We start from the raw sequence: 21718 nt of genomic DNA, 5'->3' as shown, positions 1-21718 counted from the left end.
GATTTGGGGTAGATTTTTTCAATTTAAGTGTTTTTATCTCTGAATAAATTTCTAAAAAAGCAAACCGACGTGAGTTTTCTCTTTACTTTAAGACACGGGGTGGAAGGGGGATGAAAGTTGACCACACTCAAAACCCATCGGCTATCTAGGGGAGGTTAAGACGAATCGAACGGTGGGTAGTTTTTGCAATTTTGACTTTTAGAAACAGAGATTAGGCGGTGGAAATATTAGCAAAAATAAGATAAATTTCGCTTTATGCCAATATTGTCATCGCTTAATCTAGGATTTTAAAAGTGAGAATTGAAAAAACTGCACACCATTCGACTCGTCTCAACCTCTTCTAGATAGCCGAAGGGTTTCGAGGTTGCTCAACCCTCATCCCCCTTCGACCCCATGCATTAAAGTAACGAGAAAAATCACGTCGCTTTGCAATTTTAGAAATTTATATCGCAGATAAAACCCTCTTAAATTGAAAAAAATCCAACCCAAATTCCGATGGCTATTTAGGGTAGGTTGAAACGAGTCGAATGGTCTGCAGTTTTTGCAATTCTGATGGTTAGAACCAGAGATTAGGAGTTGACAAAAACTACAAAGCTCGAAAAGTCGAAAATAAAAAAAAAAAAACAAGAAAATGGATAACGCGCCTGTCTGAAATTTTCACCGATGTTCACACAAGTCATGGAAAAACTTCTGAGCATATTTGCAAAATTCTACAATCATTGAGCTGAGCTCATTTCCAAAAATTTAATCAAATTAATTATCAAAATTATCAGTATCCTTTGACCTTGGTCCGGGATATAGAGTTTGGTATCAGTTCAATTGGGCTCAGCGAGAGGAATCCGAAGCACATATTATTTTTAAATTGGGAAAGAATTTTTGCTGTCAATATTTTGTCCCAATATTTACGACAAAAGATCGTCATTTTTTTCCTTCAAAAATATTTGAAAACGATAATTTTAAGTCGGCACTCAATGACTGATTTTCGAATTCATGTGTGATTTTTGCGTATACACATAGAACACCTCTTGGCGATTCATGCATTCCTAGTCGAAAAGGCTAGACGAGGCAGACGAAAAAGCGAGTGCGAGAGCGGATCAGCGCATATTCGCACCTCCTGCCCTTTGCTGTTGTCCTAATCGAAAAGGCACAATCGGGCAGCCGAGAGAGCGCGTGTGTTTAGTGCCAAGTTGCAGACACGCCCACCTTCTGCGCTCTTATGCCTTCCTGATCAAAAATACAGAAAACGGCAGGAATGCTGCAGGTTGCCAAACCTAGCCTTGGAAGCAACACCATCTCTGTCGCATTGCCTCCTGATTGGCGAAACAGTCTTTTGCACCGCAGTGCGTGCGAGCCTTCTCGGAATCATATTTCAATTTCTTTGCAGTGGCAGTAGCCGCTCTTCAACTGCTCCGAGGGTTTGTTCCTTCTATTTAAATCGGAAAGTTTCGAGAAAAAAATTGATTGAAAATTGAAAAATCACCTGCTTTTTGAAATGAATTAAAATTTATTATTTTCTCTTTTTCACACCTAAAGTTCATCATAATCGAATTTTCTGACATTATTTGGCGTGGCGAGGGTGAAGTCGAGTTGGGGTTCGTCGGCGTCGTTCGAGATGAAGGCCACCCCTTCGCCATCTTCGCCCAACACTTGGCGCCGCCGCAGGAAATTTCCGCAGACAAACTTCAGCAAGCCGATGGCCACCACGACTGCCCCGACGACGCCGACAATCCAGAAAAACCAGCCCGAATGCGAAGGTTTCTCGTCCTCTGCAAAGAAATTTATTTAGATTTTAGCCAATATTTTATTTTATTTTATTTTAAATAGTCAGTCAAAGGGAACTAAACACTTTTTCAATATTCATGGAGGGATTTTGTATTTTATGTTTGCACCCCAAGGTTTGCAAAACCCCGAGTTTTTTTCCGGGAAACCCCACTGCATACATATGTATTTGCATACAACTGGTTTTTGCGCATTTTTTTAAACAATGATTTTTATTGAAGATAAAAAATTCTCATGGTAGATATGACCAGAAATAGGAATTTTCAGAGCCACTGCGGCTTCATCAAAAGATGGAAAATTTTAATTCATCGTAATATTCCAAAATTTCTCTCTCTTTTGGCGCGAATAATAACTTTTTCGGGTTTAAAACGGGGGTTTTCAGCTAGTTTTTGGAGAAAAAACCTGCATTTTTCGTGTTGCAAAATTGGCGATTCCTGGTTCACCCTGATGCCAGGTTTAATTTTTTAAAAGAAAAAAATGTCGGGGTCAACCGCAGGGCATGTTCCGCGGGTCAAAATCAACTTTATCAATCAAATTTAATTTTCCCTAAATGTAAAACCAGCATTTTTTCGACCTGCATCTTGAAAACTAAAAGTTTCCAAGCATGCCTCTCGCACTCAGGACGACATTTTAATCCGTTCTTTTTGGTAAGTTAAAAAGCTGATTTTGAAATTTGATCAAAATTAAATTAGATTTAAAAGTTGTAAAACTATGCAAATGAAGCATTTTCAGGAGAACGACCTTTTTTTGTGACAGGCAACTCATGGGGCTTGGGGCTGACGGGGGAGGTGGTGGTTTGAGTTGTGGTGTTGGTGGTGGTTCTCGCGATCGGCGGGCTGCTCCGCGGCGTCGTCACCACCGTCGTCTTGTTTTCACGAATCTGTTTGGTAGTTGCTCTCGGAGCAATTGTGGTGATCAATTTTTTAGCAACTGTCGTGGTTTTGGTTGTTGCAGTGGTTTTTACAGTTGTTGTACTGGGGGTTGTTGCTTTGACAGTTGTCGGCCTCGTGGTGGCAGTCGAGGTGGCACGCGGCTTTGCTGTTGAGGCCTTTTCTGTCGTTTCTTCCTCGTCTGAAATAGCAAATTTTATGCAAAAATACTTCCAGGTTTGAAGCATTCCCTATTTTTCCGCTTTCTCAAAAAACCCCGAAAATCGATTTCTATTAAAATACTGCAACCCTTCACTGCGGGTTGAGGTAAATTTTCACTGCCCAACCTAGTTCTCGATCCTGAACAACTTTGCAATTTACAAAACAATCGCTCGACGCCGCTCAACCGCTCATGCGCAGATCGTGAAATATGTTTCTCGCATTTAATTTGCTTAGAAATACCAAGAGGGCCTAGGGTGTACCAATTAAGGTCGAAATTGATCTTCAGGGTCTGTACCTGACGTGACGTGACCCTAGTGAGTATCCATAGTCCTTTAAATAATTTTGGTAGCTATTAATCCTGACGTGATACTAAAAATGGTTAAAATTTTAAAATAACCATGTTATTCTTAGAACGGTTTGGTATTTCTCAAAGTAATAAAATTTGATTACCATCGTCTGCAGCGTTGCAGTAAACCTCAAAGTCAAAGCAGCAGTTGTCTTCAATGGTGCACTTGTCGGCGCAACTGCACACGGACAAAGTCAGATTTGTCTCCAAGCTGTGCGTGCATCGATTTTTACAACTCGGGAATTCCCACTCCGGTTCTGACATTAAAATTTTTAACATCTTTTCCACTTGAAATCAGAATACTCACTCTTTTCGCTGGGGCAGTCAGTGAAGTTTAGCTTCATGTTGTCGATGGCAATAACGGAGATGTTCTCCACGTCTTGGATTTCAGCTTCAATCACCCACTGAAATAAGAAAATTACGAAAGAAAATTAATCAAAATTTAGTTTTGAACCTGTATCGAGGTGTTTGTGGTGGCGGAGAAGTAAAATTGCCGCCACGCGTCGCCTTGGTCTCCCGTCACATTCGCTTTCGGCAGCGTTGTGTTCGAAACTTGTTGACCAGCGTTTACAATGTAAACCCGAATCGTTCCTATATAAAAAGCGAAAAATCACTCAATTTTCAACAGTATACAATGATGTGAAAACCTATTTTTTCGCTGCCAAACATGTGGTATGAAAAGGAAAAGCAGTTTTTTAAGCTTTTCGCGTACACTGGAGAGTAAAGGCGAGCTACGGCGATTGTTTTATTCTCTATGGCCATGCTGTTGTCCAAGTACAAGTACTTGCCTGCACATAAAATATTCAAAATTAATTTGCTCACCGTATTCTGGAAAGTTGGAAATTTTTCTCAAAATTTTAACTAGAGACCAATTAACAAATTCGAACTCTTTTCTTAAAACATTTTAAAATTACGGAAAATTAAAACTTTTCCACTCAACATTCGATTCGTCTCGCTGAGCAGATTCCGAAAATGTAAAATTTATTGAAATTCGACAACTTTAGATTTTTACCTTTCCCGATTTCCCGGAAAGGCTGTTTTAAAAATTTAACCGTATTAATAAATTTAAAATTGTCAAATAACAGCTTTATTATACATATGATACCTTGTTTAGAAAAACCGTTAAATTGTTGCACGCAATTTTCCCGGAAAATTTAAGGAAATCACGAAATGTGCGAAAATGGTAAATCAATCAATTCGTCTCGATGAACAGATTCCAAAGATGAAACATTTATTGAAATTCAGCCATATTAGTTCTTTTCATTTCCCTAATTTTCCGGAAAAGCCGTTTGAAAATTTTGCTGGAAGGAAATTTTGAAATAGCCAAAATAAAGCTGGATATAGTGGAAACTATCCTAGCAAAAGTGAAATATTTGTGACAAGCCGTTTAATTGCTGCACGTGATTTTCCAACACTTTTCCGCAAGAGAATTTTGGGAGAATTACGAAAAGTATGAAAGTGACACATCATTCGATTCGTCTCGCTGAGCAGATTCCAAAAATGTAAATAATATTAAGAATTAAGATCCTATACCATATTTCGCGTATTATATGGCAACAAAAGAATGTGGTTTACAGACCCAGTTCGGCGGTTGAGTCGTCTTTGTCTGGACCGGTGTTGTTGAGCCTGTACGGATTGGCTTTGCTCTGCAAGGTCCAGGTGTCCGACGACTGCCCGTCTTGCTGCCAGCCGCAAAGGTCCTCCGCCGACGAGCTCAGGTCGCACGTCAACGACGGCTTTTTCGCTGCAAATTAACCTTTACTTATGCTTTATGCAACAGTTGCGCGGCAAATACGGTAGCAGAAAGGCACGGGGGCGCTCCAACTTTTCCCATTGCACACGATGATTTCTGTCTCGTGCACCTCAAAGTCTGGGCTGCAAATAACTTTCAAGACGCTGTGCTCCGCCTCCGTTTTCCAGTAGCCATTTTCGATTACGCCAGGCAGTGGACAGCCAGGTTCTGTATATTATAGGAAAGAGGTGGTAAACCGTCGCAGAGAAATGTATAATTTTTATATTACTAGTGCACTGCGGCAGAGGCGAAGAAAACTTTTTGGTCCTTAAGCACATGACCTTGGTGCTGGGGCCGTAAGGGTAGAAAAAACGATCGCACTTGACTTGCAACGTGAAGGAGTCTTTCAATTTGACGACGCCATTCGGAATGGACACGTCTCCGCACGCCGTGGACAAGGAGCGGAACCAGCCCTTGTTTTTCTCTTAACAAAGTCCAGTTTAATTTCAATTGCTGAGAATTTTGTACTCACTTTGGCCTAGGACCACGCTGGAAAATATCGGAAGCAGCGCGAGGAGCAACAAACCTGTTGGTCTCATGATGCACGCTTAAGTATGTGGCCTAGAACTGCGGCTTCCAGGATGTGAAATCATACGCGCGCTGCTATCGACATCAGCCAGCCACCCCCGCGCTGCTCTTGCTCTCTTTCTCTCTCTCTCGTCGCGGCTGTAATCGCACTAGCCAAGCACGCCAACAATTATTTTTGTTTCTCGTGAGTCAAATGCACGAGACGCCAATCACTGCACCACCCTTATTTTTACTCGAGAATTTCAAGGAAAAGGAGCAGACTGAACAGTGGAGAGAGTGCAAGAGGAAAAAACAACACTTCATTGCTGTGGCTTGCTGATAGTGTGAAACGTGCGCAGTCCAGCCTAATAGGGGTATCAACGCTTTTACTTTCAATTCAACATGTGGGTTGGTTGATTTTAGAAAATTCCTTTCATTCGGTGAAAAATGCCAGAGAGTGGAATTATTGGGGAAAAATTATATTCTGAAAGTTTGTTTCACCATCGTCGTCGAAAATGTGCTAAATTTTTTAATTTTTAATTGGTTTTCAGGGTGCTTTAAAGGTTTTAAAATAATCCATAGGTCTTAACATGCGGATAGCTTCCCGGTAAGAAATTGGATATCCGAGGATATTGAACATAAGCTGTCCTTCTTAAGGATATCCAATTTCTTGATGGGATGAATTTTACCCTCAGACATGCAGGGAGTCATACTCATCATCAGAGAAGGGAAAAAATCAAACCCTCGCGTCAGGTAGCTATAATCCAGATCTTCTAGACAGTGAATTCTCAGCTATTTTAGAAATTAGAATGGGCTATTTAAAAGAAATTTCAACAGTATGGAATATAGGTAATGTGATTTATTAAATAGCGGGGTCCTTGGTATAGCGCTCGCTTGAGATTTAACTGCGGATTTTGACTCCAGCCACCCTTTGGATCCAGTCAAGGTAAGCTGTGAGTCTGACGTAGCCGTCAGGATAATAATGCGTTTCGCAGGTTATTCCAGGAATAAAGTTGGCGATTCCGACTTGGGTCTTCACTCCGTCTGATTCAGTGATGGTGAGCGGGCCGCCAGAGTCTCCCTGTGTTGGCAAAATTTGTAAAAATAATAATTAAGGGGCAACAACCCGTTACATCGCATATTACCGAACCGTCAGGGTTGTAAGTGCAAAGTCGCTTCTCGTCTGCAACTGCTTCTGGGAGGACGTAACTGCATAGTGTTGATTGTCCATGATGGTGACGTCAGCATACTTGAGCTCAGGATTGATCGGGGCGTCAGCTGTAGGAATTAAAATTTAGTCCTGTGGAAAATCACTGGAAGGATTTTCGGTACCATTTGAGATGCCTCCCCAGCCAGAGACGGTAGCTGTGTGCCCTGCAAAGGTTTCTTTGACCTGAGAGCGAGAGGGTAGACGGACGGTGGAAATTCCCTCCTCACGAGCCCAGTCGTCCAGGTGAATAATGCAGATATCGTTGTGGAAATGTTTGTGGCTGTACCACTCATGCATTGTGGCTTTCGTGGACGTGATAACGTGCTGGTTTGGTTCCGTAATCGATGTGCTCCGAAGGTTCTGCGCGCCAAGGAGGATCTCGAAAGAGCTCCCTCTGAAATTGTGATAATACTTTTGTACAATTTTATTATCTGTGGCCATGTCACTCACTCACCCGAAGCAACAATGAGCAGCTGTCAGCAATTTATCTTCCTTAATGAGAGATCCGCCACAGAATTTATCTTCGCGGCCGGTAATGTTAATCGCAACCTGGAAGGGAAAATATTCAGGGCTGGAGACGTGTCCACGAATGATGTTCTTTGAATTTGCTAAAAAAATATTTTCTTTATCCACCAAAAATGAATTGTTTAACAAACCAGCCCTGGTGGCGTTTTTGTAGGATTGTATTTTGTGCCAGTCAACGGCCTGAGAAGAAAATTGTTATTATAGTTTTGTTCAAGCTTCAAATCACGTGCGGAAGCAGCTACCTCTCATGAATATTTTTGTGTGGGTACAAAAGGTGAAATATAGCCGATAATTTGCGTGAATTGGCTGTACTAGCTATTGTAAATATACATATTTCCTTAAAAATATCCACTGATATAAGGAAACGCAAAGTCGGTACAACTTTGTGTTTTTTGCAACAATATTGCATATACTGTTTGATAAAGACAACAATTTTACAAATAAATAGCTCATCCCGTGTTATAGTTATGGTTAGAGTACAAATTTGAAACATTTTAATTTGCTATAATTTCTTGCAAAAGTTGACGGATTAAAAAATTGCTCTAGGAAAATCGAATGCACAAATTAATGTAAAAGCAATTGTGAAGAAATTTTAATATTTTTTAGTTATAATATAGTTGTCAGCTTCATTTTGGCCATTTTAAAATGTTTTGTTAGAATCAACTTTTCAAAAGTCTTTTCGGGAAATTTAGCAAAGGAAACTATGCATTCTTACAAAGTCTTAAAACCTGAGATTAAATGACATATACCTGAGCCGCGAGGACGAGGACGAGGGTCAAGGCGAAACCGTCTTCATTCCAGCGTTTGAGTGATTTAACTAATAACCTTCTGCCTTCTAGGCAATAATAGCATAATTGTGTATCTCATGTTATCGCAATTTTACTTGCCAATCAACACGTAGTTTTTTCTTGCGCACGAACAATGTTGATAGGGTCGATTAAGTAATACAAACAATATAATATTTATTTACTTCCGGATATTTCCTTAAAGCTAAAACTATCTTTATCTCGTTCATGAGGAATTTTTGTTTGTCTTAAAATTGTTGACTAGTATTGAAATAGTATATGATAATTTTGTATTATAAATTTTTCTGTTCATGATTGATAATGAGATATATTTAAAGGCGCTTTGAAATCGGTGACGCCAAAGAGCGAAATGATATGTAACCCGCACTGAGCGACTGTGCAGCTGCACAGTTTCCTTCCCAGTGCAAGGCGTACACGATGGAGAGTTGAGTTTTTAATATGCATGATTCCTGTTAACTTGTTAGCCTTACGGTACTTTTAATCTATAAATAATGAATATATAATTTAATAGGAAATTGTGAATACCTGGTCTTTTTGAAGTAGGCGGGATATTTTTTTAATAAATTTACATGCTTCAAACAAATCAATTGAAAACACTAAAAGCAGATTAACCGCTCAAAAAGTGGTCACGCGGAATACAGCGGCGTGAACCCCCTCCCCAGTACCTTTCGCCTGCTACTGTAGACAAAGAGAATTTTCCAAGGGTATGAATACTCTTTAATTCCTAAAGTGAGAAAAATAGTGTTAAAAAGCAGTTGAAGCAGAAGTTTGCTGTTCAGAAAGGTTGGCACTGGCGCTGACGTCAAACTTGCCCTTCTGCATTCTCTCCTGCAGGTTGCTCCTCATCTTCTTGTTAGAGAAGACGAAAATCCAGAAGATAAACACTCCGCGCAGGGCATTGAGCACGTCGGTAAAATACCAGTACTCCGGGGGCCCACCGACCGCCCAAGAAATAACCTCGGTGAGCCACGTGAAGCCCATCAGCAAGGACAGCTTGAGGTAGAGACAGAGGCGCTGGCGGTCGTGTCTGTTGTGCACGTGCACCTTGCTGTTGGCCCTGTTTAAAGTGCGGATCGACTCGCGCATGGAGGCCTACGTTGGCCACCAGCACAACGAAAATCGGTCCCTGGAAGTAAAGTAGCTCACCCCAGTAAGCTGTCAAGTTTTAATTTCAATTAAACGCGGCTGAAGCAAAATAATACGTATTTACAAGAAATCCAACACTTTTCTTTGCCGATGCCGGGACTAAATTTGGGATGTGAGGTCGTTAGGTCCAAAATCACTGAGATTGTCTCGATAAATAGAGGAGAGGTCCAAGCGTAAATTGAAAACTTCAGGTGGCTCATGCTTGATCGAACCAGTCTGCAACATGATTTTCAATTTAAATGGCTTTTTAATAATTATTCATAGCTCATAAAGTTTGCGATAGGCTATTGAAACTCCTCTATTTGAAGGTGTTTTGTTTGAGTTAATGTATTAACTTCATTCACTGAGTGCTAAAATAAATATATATTCATAGTTAAAATTAAGACTTAGAAACTATGGTTCTGCAAAGCTAAACTTTCACATCAGCTAGATTTTTTCTTAAATTCAAGGTGTCTTGTAGCACTATTAATATCTACTTACACAATAATTTTGAAATACATTAATTCTTACCCTTTAAAAGCAAAATAAATGTCGATACACATCGCGTTTAACCAGAAAATTGCAGTCATGATAAAATATTTCGTCCCATATACTGTCAAATTAAAGTTGTTTTAATTTCAAGAGGAACAGAAAGTAAAATTTAGTTACCAATAACAGAACAAATTTTCATGTTTTGCAACGAGGGCCCAGCCAAGTAAATTACTGATAAACCGAGAAAGGCGATAGACAAACATCCGGAATGACAAACCACAGACTTGGCGTGGAAAGTTTTGTTTTCCGGAGTGACCATAAAGGCCACGATGGTGAAAATCAGGAAAATGGAGCTGAGAATGAAAAATGGCGGGTACAACGTGTACTTCAAAGTGCTGTACTGCTCTTCGTGCACGACTGAGTATTGTTCTTGCAATAAACAGACGACCGCTGCGATTTCGTCATTTCCCTAGAAAAATGCTGCGTGTCATTCAAAAGGTCAATTTTCAGGAAATTGGCAGTCTGAAACCAGAGGAAAAACGCAAAATCGATTAACGCTGAATGGAGAATCTTGTAAGTGCGCAGCATGAAGTGAACCGTTAGCCAGTATTCGAAACGAGTTTTTATCCCTCAATGGCGGGAAGCCCACGTCGCAACTGTGGTTGTAGGCCACTCTAAACGCTTTATCTAGGCTGGCGTGCGTCACACGGTCACTATCCCAGACGGGAATCCTCGCCGTTTCTTCCTTTAGGGTCAAACCAAGTCTTTCCGCGTATTCTGCAATAAATATCTTTATAAGACGAAATAGCAAATGTTATTTACAAAAAAGCATTGAATTTGTAGTTTAATTTAAAATCTTTAAATTTGATTTTTTTTCTGTTCATTTTGATTCTAAAGCAAATCAGAGACGCACACGGAAACATTAATTAAAAAAAACACTTTGGGTTTTAAAAAATTGCTCACCATGACTGCATTTTCTGATGCAAACGCCTGCAAGGCACGGGCAGACCCACCAGTGATCGTCCTTTTGCCAAAACGTGTTTTCAGGGTGATTTACACCATCGCTAGTCAGCAGGGTGCCGTTTCCTAGCACCGTTGCATTTGTAACCTTGCTCCGGAGGTCCTCTTTACAATAATTCTCGCTTGAGGCCAAACTGAAAATCAAGGCTGATAAAACAGCGCTGTTGCGTAAAAGTCCAATCATTTCGCAGGAGAAAACGATAAAAAATGATTTGAAAAAAGGCATCAACATAGTAACAATTATCAGTAGGAAGTGAATGTGATAAATAAGAATAATCATTGCATTCTCAATTAATTTTATTTGTTTCGTTCAGTCAAAACATTTCTTTCCGGGAAGAGCGACATCCGAATAAATTTTTTTTAATTATGCGTGTTCTAGACAGATTTTGAAAGCAAAGAATATTAATATTAATTAATATAATTTTAATATTCAGTTAGTCAAGTTTGCTCTTTTTATCCCTGTCTGAGGACCGGGAAGGGCGCGCACTGCACTAGCACGAATGCTGAAACCCGGGTTCCAATAACACCGCGAACGGATAACATGGGCGCACCAGGCCGCACAGGGACCCAGTCCATTGAAAGGGCCACTTGCCTCCGCACCGAGGACTTTTTTTTGAAACGCTAGACATTCGTCCCGTGATGCCAAATCACAAATCACGCATGCTGGAAAGGTGCAAACCAGCAAGTATAGTGAGTCGGCGCCGGTGCGCCCCCCAGTCCGTTGAGCAATTTGAGCATTTCGAGTCACTATAAACTAACCACTTTTTACCATCTCTGACATTAGGTAGCCAGTATTAGATCTCCGAACTGCTCAAATACCTCCCATTGCTTTGACACTCCTGAGAATGCCTTAACAATGCGAGCCACTGAGCTGGTTCTTGCTTTTAAAATTTCTTTTCAATGTATTTATTGTATTGACTATTGCAACAATAAACAAGAATATTTATGACTTATTTGCTACACATGCTTTATGAAAAGCAACCTTCCAGGTAAACATTATCCTAAACTATTCCAACTATTTCAACTAGCTGCATTCTGCTACGTTTATGGTGATGTCTCTGTTGAAAGTTGTGGATTTCAAGCAGGTGTTGAATGTGTACTGTGCTTTCGGTTATTCCCATCTTCAGTACGCAAGTCATTGTTTGGGGTTCGTGTCACGGCAGAGTGCGAGAAGATGTTTTTGTTGCTCAGAACAGATTAATTCGTGCGATGGCAGGAGTCCGTTATTGGTTGTCTCCAGAGCAGCTTCAGTCTGCCCGGCCTTATTTTCAAAAATTTAATTTGCTGCCCGTTTTTTCAATAAACTTGATGGAATGCTGCAAGTTCGTGCGCCGATATACTCGTTATTTTCAGTTGGTCAGGGAAGCTCAACACTTGTTCAAAGAATGGCTATTTTGTTCCTACTCAGGTTTTTTCGGCAGCAAATCGAAATCTCCAGATATACATGCTTGATTTGTACAACCGCGCCTTCCTGAACAGGTGCGAAATGAAGCTCAGTATCCGGAGTTCAAGAAGTTGCTGAAACTTGTTGTTTACTCTAACAAATCCTATAACCTAGATGAATTTCTCAATTTCAGACCGACAATGTAGAGAAACATTTACTCTTGTTATCACCTCACAAACAGATAGATTATTGTTTTGGAAAGTCTCCTAAAGTAATAACAAATTACCACATTATGACATTTGTTAAACAATTAATGTATTTTTTCTCATTTTAATTAATCCAGATGATAAAATAGACGGTTAAAAATCACGTGACTTGGCAAATACACAGGGTGAATTTAGAGTAACAGATACTCGCTCTCTATAGAGAGAAATATGCTCCTAACTTTATAAGTTAAAAACTGATGCAAGGGTTAGTCAAATGATATTTCAAAAGTTAGCAATGTGGATAATTTGATTCATTACAAAACGATCCTTGACAGAGCATTAAGGGCGGATATCTCAGTCACTCCAAATATTGATCAAGGGAGAGTAAGATGTGACTCTGACGAAGCCGTCGGGATAACCAGTTTCGCTGTGGCACTCTGCTTCTGTGTGAGGACCAAAGCTGGCGATTCCAATTTGGGTCTCCACTCCGTCAGATTCAGTGATGGTGAGGGGGTCGCCGACGTATCCCTGTTGACAAAATTTGTAAATACATTTTAAGGAGCAAAAAGCGAATAAAGCGTACACCGCAATCGTCGGATCCGTTTGTGTCGTACGTGCAAATTGTCTTTTCAGTGCTCACATTAGGGTAAATCGATTTGCAAATTTTCTTTTCGTTGACGAAGACGTCAGTGTAGATAAGCCGAGTGTTAGAGGTAACATCTAAACAGGCAAGTTGGGAATTAAAATTTTTGTCCCCTGGTAATCACCAACAGGAATTTTGGTACCATTTGAAGTGCGTTCCCAGCCAGAGATGGTAGCTTTATATCTTTCATAGGTTTCTGGGCGCATAGACCAAGATGGCATGCGGATGGTCCTGAGGCCCTCGCCAGAAACTGGAGCGTCTAGGTTAATAACGCAGACACCGTCGTCCAATCTATTACTCTCGTGTGTCTTGCATATAGTCGACTTGCCAATCTGCCGGCTGGGTTCGTCAATACCGCCAAGGAAGATAGTGAATGTGTTTGCTCTAAAATTATGACAAAAGTTTGTCAATTTCGTCAATTTCTATATTTCTGTGGCCAACTCACCCCATGCAGCATTGTCGAGCAGTCAGCACTCTATTTTTCTTAATGAGCGATCCACCACAAAACCTCTCGTCGTTGTTAATGGAAATCATGACGTTAAATGTTGGCGGTAGTGGTGGTGGTGGTGTGGTTGTTTTTGTGGTTGTTGGTGGCGTGGTGCTTGTTTTTGTGGTTGTTGTTGTTGGGGGTGGTGATGGGGTTGTTGTTGGGGGCTGTTTGGGGGTGATTGTTGGTGGTGGTGGGGTGGTGATGGTGGTTGTAGTTGTCGTCGTTGATGTTGGGCTCTGAGTTGTTGGATCTGAATTGTTTCGTCCCTTATGATCGATCTCTGTCAAATGCACACATACATAAATATATTATAAAGGATATAACGTGCATATGGATATATGCCATCCAATTAACTTACCAGCTTTGCCTAGGAAAAAGGAAAGGGTGGTGGTGATCGCAATGATTAGCAAAATTATCAGGAGGGCAACGAGAGTGATGCGGATGCAGAAACTGAAAAAAGGTTTCATTTGCGTTCATTTTGCGTTATTACTGTTCTATTGTCCCATTTCACCTGCACGATGACCTCGATTTTTGCTGTTTCTTCTCTCCCTCTTCCGTCTAACAGAAATGAAAGTAATTAAAACCTCAAAAAATTAGTTGGGTAAGAAATTTAACTATTGCTATCATGAAATTCAATTGAGCTTCCAACCCATCGAATTTGGAAGACAATGATCAAAATTAACCTTCGCCCCTTTGGAGTAGAACACTCCACTTTCTAACACGCAGCTTAAACCTATAAAATATATTACTCACACCGTAGGTTAAGTCAACAATATACATCCTTGAAGTTGAAAAGAGCTGCTGTATAATGCTTGAGAAAAGTGTTTCGTTAACTAGTGTCCTTTTGGTAAATGAAAAGAAGTGGTATCAGCTTAGCATGTCTTATTTTCTACCTCATTGCTATTCCATTAGGAGGGAAATTAACTTAATGTGAAATGTTTTTAATCAACAATACATTACCCTCTCAAGAATTAGAAAATTACTTCTCTGATGGATTTAAATTTTATAGGATGAATCAAAAATGCTCTTTTCATCCCTTTCCTCTCGGACCGGGAAGGGCGCGCACTGCACTAGCACGAATGCTGAAACCCGGGTCCCAATAACACCGCGAACGGATAACATGGGCGCACCAGGCCGCACAGGGACCCAGCCCACTCAAGGGCCACTTGCCTCCACACCGAGGACTGCATTGAAAACGCTAGACATTCGTCCCGTGAAGCCAAATCACGCATGCTGGAAAGGTGCAAACCAGCAAGTAACGAGTCGGCGCCGGTGCGCCTCCCAGCCCGTTGAGCAATTTGAGCAATTCGAGTCACTAAACTAACCGCACTTTTTGCCATCTCTGACATTCGGTAGCCAGGATTAGATCTCCGAACTGCTCAAATACCTCCTATAGCTTTGACACTTCTGAGAGTGCCTTAACAATGCGAGAGCCAACGGGCTGGTCCAATTCAGTGACCAGATTAAAGATGCCAGAAAACTGCGAAGTCATTGACGTGTAAGAGCCACTTCTTGGACCCACTTCTCGGCGAGTTCCTTGTCCCACGCATTGACCATTTTTCTGGTTTTGTCGCTTTTCTCAGAGTAGAATAATTTCGATAATTTCTTCTAAAAAGTGCACGATTTACTCGAGTACGAAAACTGGAATAAAAGAAAGTATGCAACCCGCGGCGATTAAAAGCAGTGCCTGTTGCGAACTTCACACTTGACCGTTTTTCTCTCCTATATTCTCGCCTACAATTTTTTTAAGTCTAGGAAAATTTAAAACGAAATTTTGAATACCAAAACAACATTTATATGTTACGAAACCAAAAAGAAAAAGATCATTAATTCACATTTTGAGTGACCTAATCCTTATGGCACTTTTTTAGAAAAACCTCGTAGGCATTGGCGCATATTTCCATCAAATCAATTCCAACTTTTTGTCACCTCTCTTCTGATGGGAATTTAGAGCTTTGTAGGCTTCTCGGTCGACGTGAAATTGATCTGGAATCATTTCAAAAACAATCCTGGTCTGATAAAATTTCGAATTTTTAGTTTTCAAAATCGTGATTTTTGCACTCTCATCTCCATAAGGAATCCCAAAATTCGCTATTTATTCCAAACGGAGAAAGTTTAAAGAATTTTACTGACTCCATCGCATACAAAAGACCACCGTTGGTCTGGAAAAACCGATTTTCAGATTTTTCGCACCCATAGAAAAAATATTTTTATATGGATTTTTCTGCTTTACGGACAAAAATGGTTTTATTTTTCATAAAATTCCGCCGCTAGTCGGATCATCGACCACAAACCCTCATCGGACTTTTACTTTTTTTATTTTTCGTATTTTTAAGTCAAAAATCTAATTTGGACCATTGGAACGTATTAAAAAAATAAAATAAAACCAAAAACTTAAAAATAGTGCAGATTTTGGGGGCGGGTGGGGGTGGCCAAATGGTCTCAAAGACGCAGAATTCCACGGCGAGTCTAATAAACTTTGGTTTTTAACTCTACAACTCATAGGTGCCGATCTAAGTCCATAAAAACGAAATTTGTGACATTTCAAACTTTGTTTACGGGGTATGGGCCTGAAAGTGCCGATTTCTTTTCGAATCGATGCCCCTTGGTCGGGAGCCTCGTATGCGGTTTTCCAAAATCGGACCATTTTTAGAATTTATTATGAATTTGTTCGGGCTAATTAGTCAAAAAAGTCAAAAATTTCCAAAATGTATTATTTTTATTAAAATTTGGCCGTTTGTCCGATCATTGACCACGATCCCTCATCGATCAGGTCTTTGATTGTTCTTTTACTTGGGATACCCTTATGACCTTTTTCAGGGTACCGCGACCTGAGATCCGCTCAGACTGGTTTTTTTCATTTTTCAGTAATTTCGAGCACATTTGACGACACTCGGTGACGATTTTACGCCCTTTCCTTTCACCGAACTTCCTCAGGTCACGCGACCTGACGGTATTGCCGGTGATAGTCTTTTGGTCAATGGCAACGCTTCGGAAAATATGAAGAGGCTATATTTGATTTAATTATTTTAAAAACAGCTCAAATGATTTTTTTGCTCTTTTTATCTTTGTCCGAGGACCGGGAAGGGCGCGCACCGTGCTAGCACGAATGCTGAAACCCTGGTGCCAATAACACCGCGAACGGATAACATGGGCGCACCAGGCCGCCACAGGGACCCAGCCCACTCAAGTGCCAATTGCCTCCACACCGAGGACTGCATTGAAAACGCTAGACATTCGTCCCGTGAAGCCAAAATAATCACGCACGCTGGAAAGGTGCAAACCAGCAAGTAGCGAAAATTTAGTAGTGCAAAACAATGAGAATTCTTAGTCGAAAATGTTCAGATGCAATCGCACCAGGCGCAGAAACAAAAGCGGCCGCGTTCGCTGGACCAAAGAATGAGGTGTAGGATGAAAAAGCGTTTTCTGCTTATTGACCCAGATAACTTTCTTCGGCAAGAAAAGGCCGTTTTTTAATAAATTTTATCTGCTTCCGCGCTACTACTGTTCTCGATTTATTTGTTGGCGGCGTGTAAATTTGTGTAACAATATCCTCATTATATATGTCTCTCTAATAAAACACGTAATAATAAACATTTTCAACAACTGTAAGTGACAATTTTACACAGTTAATCCGGAGTGCTGGGCTCCTTCGAATGCCCGTTTGAAGGAGAGACATGAGGCACGCGGCTTTAGGGAAAATACAAAAATTAAAAATGGCGGTCAATGAAAAAGGGGAGGAGCAATCTCACCCACGGAATATCCAGCCCCGAAAATATACCTCCCTCACGTTGGGGGAGAGAAGCGGCTGCATGCCCCCGAGTGGAGCACCCCTGCGGTGACGGTTAATAGCAACCCTGAGCCTCCTGCTCCAGTGTGTGCAGATCAAGTTTGTACAGGCCTGCAAAATAAAAATTGCAAAATGTTGTCCAGTAGATCGCAGGTACGCAAAATTCTCGGCCAACCTGTGGCCTTGGCGTTCTATAGCGCGCAAACGCGGGTCTAGTGCCTGGCTCAAATTACACTGCGAAAAGAAAAAAAAAAGAAAAAAAGGCGCCGACGCCAGCCACGAGTTGCGAGGATTGCCAGTCTCTGCAGAAAACCTCTATGTGGACGGTGCAGGCGCCAGTAGCGGGTTCGAAGAAAAGGGGACCCGGGCGCCGGCAGCACCACACGCTGCTTTTTACCAACCTCTTATCTTATGTTGCCTTTTTTTGCTCCTTAGGAACGTCTTTTTTGCGCTTTACTTTCTCGCCCATCTTCTCAAACTTTGTCAAGGGCTCTTCCTGTATACCGGCTAATATACCGCTGCTCTGGAAAAAATAGTCAAATTGCATGATTTTATGCAAATTTTATGTTTCGGTGGTAAATTTACAACCCCCATAATGTAATGTAATGTTTTTTGTATCATATCATTCAATTTTTGCGATCAGCTCTCAAAAGAGAAAAATCAGAAATAAACGAATGGATGCGTAAATTATAGGATCACTCCTGCCGGCGCCTCGGCCTGCGATTGCGATAACATACATATAACTTACCCTTTGACATAGGGCGAGACCTTCCACAGGTACAGGTATGTCGAGTGTCAGGCTGAGCCAAATCAGGTAGTCAAGGTACTAGGTCTATAATCTCCAGAGACAAGAATAATCAAGCAGAAAGTGAGCGTAACCATAGAAAAATTATTAACGTTCCGCACTCCCGCGAAGCTAATTCGCTGCTGCTGCTGCCTAGCAAGTGGCCAACCAGGTGTCAAACAGCTGTGCTTACGTCCAATTTAATTTTCAAAAATATTCGTTTTTAGTTAGTGAGAGGATCCCTAAAGCCTGTTTTTTAATTCCTCTGTATAGGTATAATTTCAACCTCTGGATTTGGCATATGGTTCTACAGCATTCTCCGATATCCTGGATTTTTTATAATTTTCATTTAATCAAGATGAACAATAATTCAATAATGTGAAATTGAAAATATTCTGAACAGCAATAAATAAAACATCTTTTTGTTTTCAACCATGTTTGCTTAATAAATTGTGGGAAAAAGGTGGGATCTAATATTGTTCAGTAAATATTTTTTCCTTCAACCTCTTCATCCTTCATTCAGGTGCCATGCTAATTGAGTCGTGAGATCTTGAAACTTCTCCTATAGATGCTATTCGAACACAAGGATTTTATTCTGATCTGCAAGAAAAAGACTGGAAAATATTTCTTACATAATTTGAAGGGTTTAAAACATCTTTTTCTCGGTGTATACCAAGTAAAATTTAAATTAGTTTCTATTAAGTCAATTTTTTAAGATTTCACAACGTTTATTTAAGTATATCTGTGTAGCACACAGTTTAAGAAGACTCCGCATCAAATTGAGAGTTAGCAAATTACTTGCTGATCGGCAGTCAACCAAATGGGGCCAACTTGGTCGCGGGCTCCTTGGAAGGCGAGCTTGAAGGCGCAACATTGGCCTGCAGAGATTGCAGAAACGACCGTCTGAGCAGAGACAGAGACAAAAATGTGAGAAATGGCGATTAAAGGCGGAGCTTGTATACTCACCCACTCGATCTGCATGCCGAGAGTGGCAAGTCGCATGCTCTGCGACCGGTGCGTCTGGATTCCGATGGGCGCAGCGCGCCTCTGGTGACGCTTAACCAGGCCTTTCAATTTTTTGTGGCTGGTGCAGATCCTCAACTTGTGCAGCCCTAAAAAAACATATCAGAAACGGCAGTTTTGCGAATGGAAAGTCAATTACCTGCTGCTCTGGCACGTTGACAGGCCAAGATGGCGGCCACGACTGCCGCGTCGTCCTTGTCCCACTCCACACGAGAGTCCAGCGCGCGGCTCACGTTGCTGAAAAACAGAACAAAAATTCAGATTTCACTGCCAGATTTTTTACTACAGGTCTCAGCCACGGCTGACAGTATTTTGACAGTGGAGTTTGATCATGATTTAACGGCTCGAAAAGTCGGGAGACATTTCTTTCTCCTGCACTTTTTAATTTCTTACCCACGGCTGGCGTGGCTAGCGCAGCTAATTTTAAGTCAGATTCACGGCGGCTGGCGCGGCTGCCGACGACGTGATCCAAAATTTGCAGGCTTACGCGGCGCAGCGAGGCTGGCCGACAATGAGACCTCGATTTTTTATTTATATACATATTTAAGGTCTTCACCAGCCGCGACCGACATCCGGCGTATTTCGGGCCAGCCACCGTGAATGTGGCCAAGCTGCGCTAGCAACGCCAGCCGCTGGTGAAAAAGAGTCGAAATTAAAAAGTGCAAAGGAAATGTCTTGCAGCCCTTCAGGCCAACAAGCACTATCAAAATACACGTTGAAATATATGTCAGCCGCGCCAATGTCGCTTGGTGAAAATGACCAGCCGCCAACGCGCGCCAGGCAAATAAAAATTTGGCAGTTCTTGCCAACTGTCGCCTTTAAATCTCAACGGAAAAATTCAAATTTTAATTACATCAGTTAGTTAATTGGTGTTAACTTTTTATGATGAAAGTCGCCAACAGATGCCGCGACTGAATAATTTATTAAAAAAAAAAAAAAATTAATTTTGAGGTACTTCCGCTGCAATTTAATCAGACTTAATCCTGAAACTGAGCATTCTTCACTTAATATATATGCTATCTTTTGACGTGCTGAAAACCGGTGGCGCCATCTGTCGGCGGCTTTCCAACACTAAGTGAGGGCCTATAAGCAACTTGCTAATTCTTATTTTTTAAGAGCAGTGATATTATACTGAACATATTTTCAAATGTCTCAAACACCACTACCCTGACGTCGAGCGATGTTGATCGCGTTCAAAGAAGAATTTTTTAAAGTGCAGCAAAAAATCCCGAATTTTGCGAATTTATATCCACGCCTGACAACTTTCAAAACCTTGAAAATAAAAATTCATTCTTAATAATGACTATAACATTAAAAAATTATTTAAAATTATTCTCAAATATTTCCGCGCAAAAATCAAATAAAAAATAATCAATTTATATACCATGGATGCCAAAAGGCGAAAAATGCACCAACTCCGGCCAAAACTTGGGGAGTCTGCCACTTGCATCCGTAGATATCGATGTGGACGATGCACGCGCCGCTTTTGTCGTCGTCGACTGAGAGTAAGGGGCCAGGCATTCGTGTCTCCAGATGCACAGGCTCCTTGTAGTTGATCTTCGCCACCGGCTCATCAATGGTGACCTCCACCACCTCCAAATCTGAGTCACCAGGCTGCTGGGGCTGTTCGACAACCTTTTCCTGCAGCGGCTGCGGCTCCTCGTCCTCGACAAGGACGACTTCGGGCTCATCCACACGAGCGATCGCGTCCCTGCTCTTCTGGAAGTGGATGTAGGTTTTCTGCAGCGCGGCAAGGCCTTCCGCCGCACGCAGTCTTGCCATGCTGATCGTCTGGCCCAAGTCTGCCTTGGACGATCCGGCCACCGCATCCTGGTTGTCCGATCTCGTGGGTTTCTCGTCGGCTAGGAACCAGGGCAGAGGCACCGGGGCCGGGCATTCAGAGACCCAGCTGCAGCCCTCGGATGTGCTCAGCACCACCTGATGATGTGACTCGGGCTCCACTGACACTAAATCGGGCTCAACAGTCACCAACTCAGGCTCCTGCGTCCACGGCGGGCCCCCATCCGTGTCACCAGCAGGTGTTTTGACTGAAAAAACACGGATATAATGAGAAAATTCGAATTTGATCATTAAAGTAATTTAAAACCATACTTTTACAATATTTTGTATATATACAAATCATACATTAAACATTGAAAAAATTACTGTTCCGCCGGGTTACACATCTTGCCAATTCTTATGAGGATATTCTATAAGAAAATATGGATGGCAAAAACTGTTTGTCGGCGGCGAAAAGTGTAATTTTTTCCAATCATATTTTACATAGTTATTATTACATAATGTACATTACATGCATATTATGCAAACACAGCTAAGATGTACGTGGTTCTTAAAATTTATGAATATCTACCTGTTTCATTAAAAATGCATAAACAAACATAAATCAGGGCTAATTACTGCAAATTATATGCGCAAAATGCATACCTGGAGATGAAAACAGCGACATAACGATTTCGCAGTGCGCTCAGGATTATGTCAATTCGTGTCACAACACTGTGCTCTGATTGTGAGCTCTGACTGCTCTGTGATTTTGTGACTGCCGCAGTGCCGCAGCCGCACCAATCAGCGACGAGAACAAGAACAGGACGAGCGAATGAAAAAAAGCTTTCTTAATCGTACATATATGTACCGGTACCAATTTGAAAACGTTTCGGATCTTGAAGCGGTCAAAACTCGTGATTTGA

At 41.3% G+C, this 21718-nt stretch overlaps 4 protein-coding genes and 1 pseudogene across 4 annotated transcripts; all 5 read right to left on the bottom strand.

Annotated features, from left to right (window-relative positions):
- Positions 1-1484: 1484 nt before the first annotated feature.
- On the bottom strand, positions 1485-5614 carry LOC135946857 (MAM and LDL-receptor class A domain-containing protein 2-like). The gene is made up of 10 exons (XM_065495287.1): positions 5481-5614; positions 5238-5432; positions 5012-5176; positions 4796-4960; positions 3864-4004; positions 3671-3807; positions 3524-3620; positions 3321-3473; positions 2521-2850; positions 1485-1766 (listed from the first exon to the last, which is right to left on the bottom strand). Exons 1-10 carry the CDS (start codon positions 5545-5547, stop codon positions 1528-1530), a joined length of 1689 nt encoding a protein of 562 aa, XP_065351359.1. The 5' UTR covers positions 5548-5614; the 3' UTR covers positions 1485-1527.
- Positions 5615-6455: 841 nt separating this feature from the next.
- LOC135947032 (collagenase-like) lies at positions 6456-7368 on the bottom strand. Its single transcript, XM_065495584.1, has 4 exons — positions 7180-7368; positions 6848-7119; positions 6661-6793; positions 6456-6596 (listed from the first exon to the last, which is right to left on the bottom strand). The coding sequence occupies exons 2-4, from the start codon at positions 7020-7022 to the stop codon at positions 6551-6553; spliced, it is 354 nt and encodes a 117-aa protein (XP_065351656.1). The 5' UTR covers positions 7023-7119; positions 7180-7368; the 3' UTR covers positions 6456-6550.
- A 406-nt stretch (positions 7369-7774) lies between these two features.
- Positions 7775-10895, bottom strand: LOC135947033 (G-protein coupled receptor Mth2-like; annotated as a pseudogene).
- Positions 10896-12637: 1742 nt separating this feature from the next.
- On the bottom strand, positions 12638-13132 carry LOC135945228 (venom serine protease Bi-VSP-like). The gene is made up of 3 exons (XM_065492781.1): positions 13051-13132; positions 12867-13003; positions 12638-12811 (listed from the first exon to the last, which is right to left on the bottom strand). The coding sequence occupies exons 1-3, from the start codon at positions 13130-13132 to the stop codon at positions 12638-12640; spliced, it is 393 nt and encodes a 130-aa protein (XP_065348853.1).
- Positions 13133-18590: 5458 nt separating this feature from the next.
- Positions 18591-21685, bottom strand: LOC135946193 (uncharacterized). The gene is made up of 5 exons (XM_065494287.1): positions 21459-21685; positions 20398-21061; positions 19153-19250; positions 18957-19102; positions 18591-18893 (listed from the first exon to the last, which is right to left on the bottom strand). The coding sequence occupies exons 1-5, from the start codon at positions 21478-21480 to the stop codon at positions 18777-18779; spliced, it is 1047 nt and encodes a 348-aa protein (XP_065350359.1). The 5' UTR covers positions 21481-21685; the 3' UTR covers positions 18591-18776.
- Between the last annotated feature and the right edge of the window lie 33 nt (positions 21686-21718).

This window comes from Cloeon dipterum, chromosome X (assembly GCF_949628265.1).
Source record: "Cloeon dipterum chromosome X, ieCloDipt1.1, whole genome shotgun sequence".
NCBI classification, from domain to species: Eukaryota; Metazoa; Arthropoda; class Insecta; order Ephemeroptera; family Baetidae; genus Cloeon; species Cloeon dipterum.
The sequence above is the reverse complement of the archived record's forward strand: the minus strand, read 5'-3'. Positions and strand labels throughout refer to the sequence as shown.

Coding starts and splice junctions, on each gene's coding strand:
- LOC135947032 (XM_065495584.1), bottom strand. CDS start 7,022: ATGCATGAGTGGTACAGCCACAAACATTTCCACAACGATATCTGCATT. Junction 6,794..6,847: donor CTGGGGAGGCATCTCAAATG/GTACCGAAAATC, acceptor TAATTCCTACAG/CTGACGCCCCGATCAATCCT. Junction 6,597..6,660: donor CTTACAACCCTGACGGTTCG/GTAATATGCGAT, acceptor TTGCCAACACAG/GGAGACTCTGGCGGCCCGCT.
- LOC135946193 (XM_065494287.1), bottom strand. CDS start 21,480: ATGTCGCTGTTTTCATCTCCAG. Junction 21,062..21,458: donor GTCGCTGTTTTCATCTCCAG/GTATGCATTTTG, acceptor GTGTTTTTTCAG/TCAAAACACCTGCTGGTGAC. Junction 18,894..18,956: donor TCGGCATGCAGATCGAGTGG/GTGAGTATACAA, acceptor GTCTCTGCTCAG/ACGGTCGTTTCTGCAATCTC.
- LOC135945228 (XM_065492781.1), bottom strand. CDS start 13,132: ATGCGCCCAGAAACCTATGAAAGATATAAAGCTACCATCTCTGGCTGG. Junction 13,004..13,050: donor TGGTACCAAAATTCCTGTTG/GTGATTACCAGG, acceptor TTGCCTGTTTAG/ATGTTACCTCTAACACTCGG. Junction 12,812..12,866: donor ACGGATCCGACGATTGCGGT/GTACGCTTTATT, acceptor TTTTGTCAACAG/GGATACGTCGGCGACCCCCT.
- LOC135946857 (XM_065495287.1), bottom strand. CDS start 5,547: ATGAGACCAACAGGTTTGTTGCTCCTCGCGCTGCTTCCGATATTTTCC. Junction 5,433..5,480: donor CAGCGTGGTCCTAGGCCAAA/GTGAGTACAAAA, acceptor GACTTTGTTAAG/AGAAAAACAAGGGCTGGTTC. Junction 5,177..5,237: donor GCCTCTGCCGCAGTGCACTA/GTAATATAAAAA, acceptor TATAATATACAG/AACCTGGCTGTCCACTGCCT.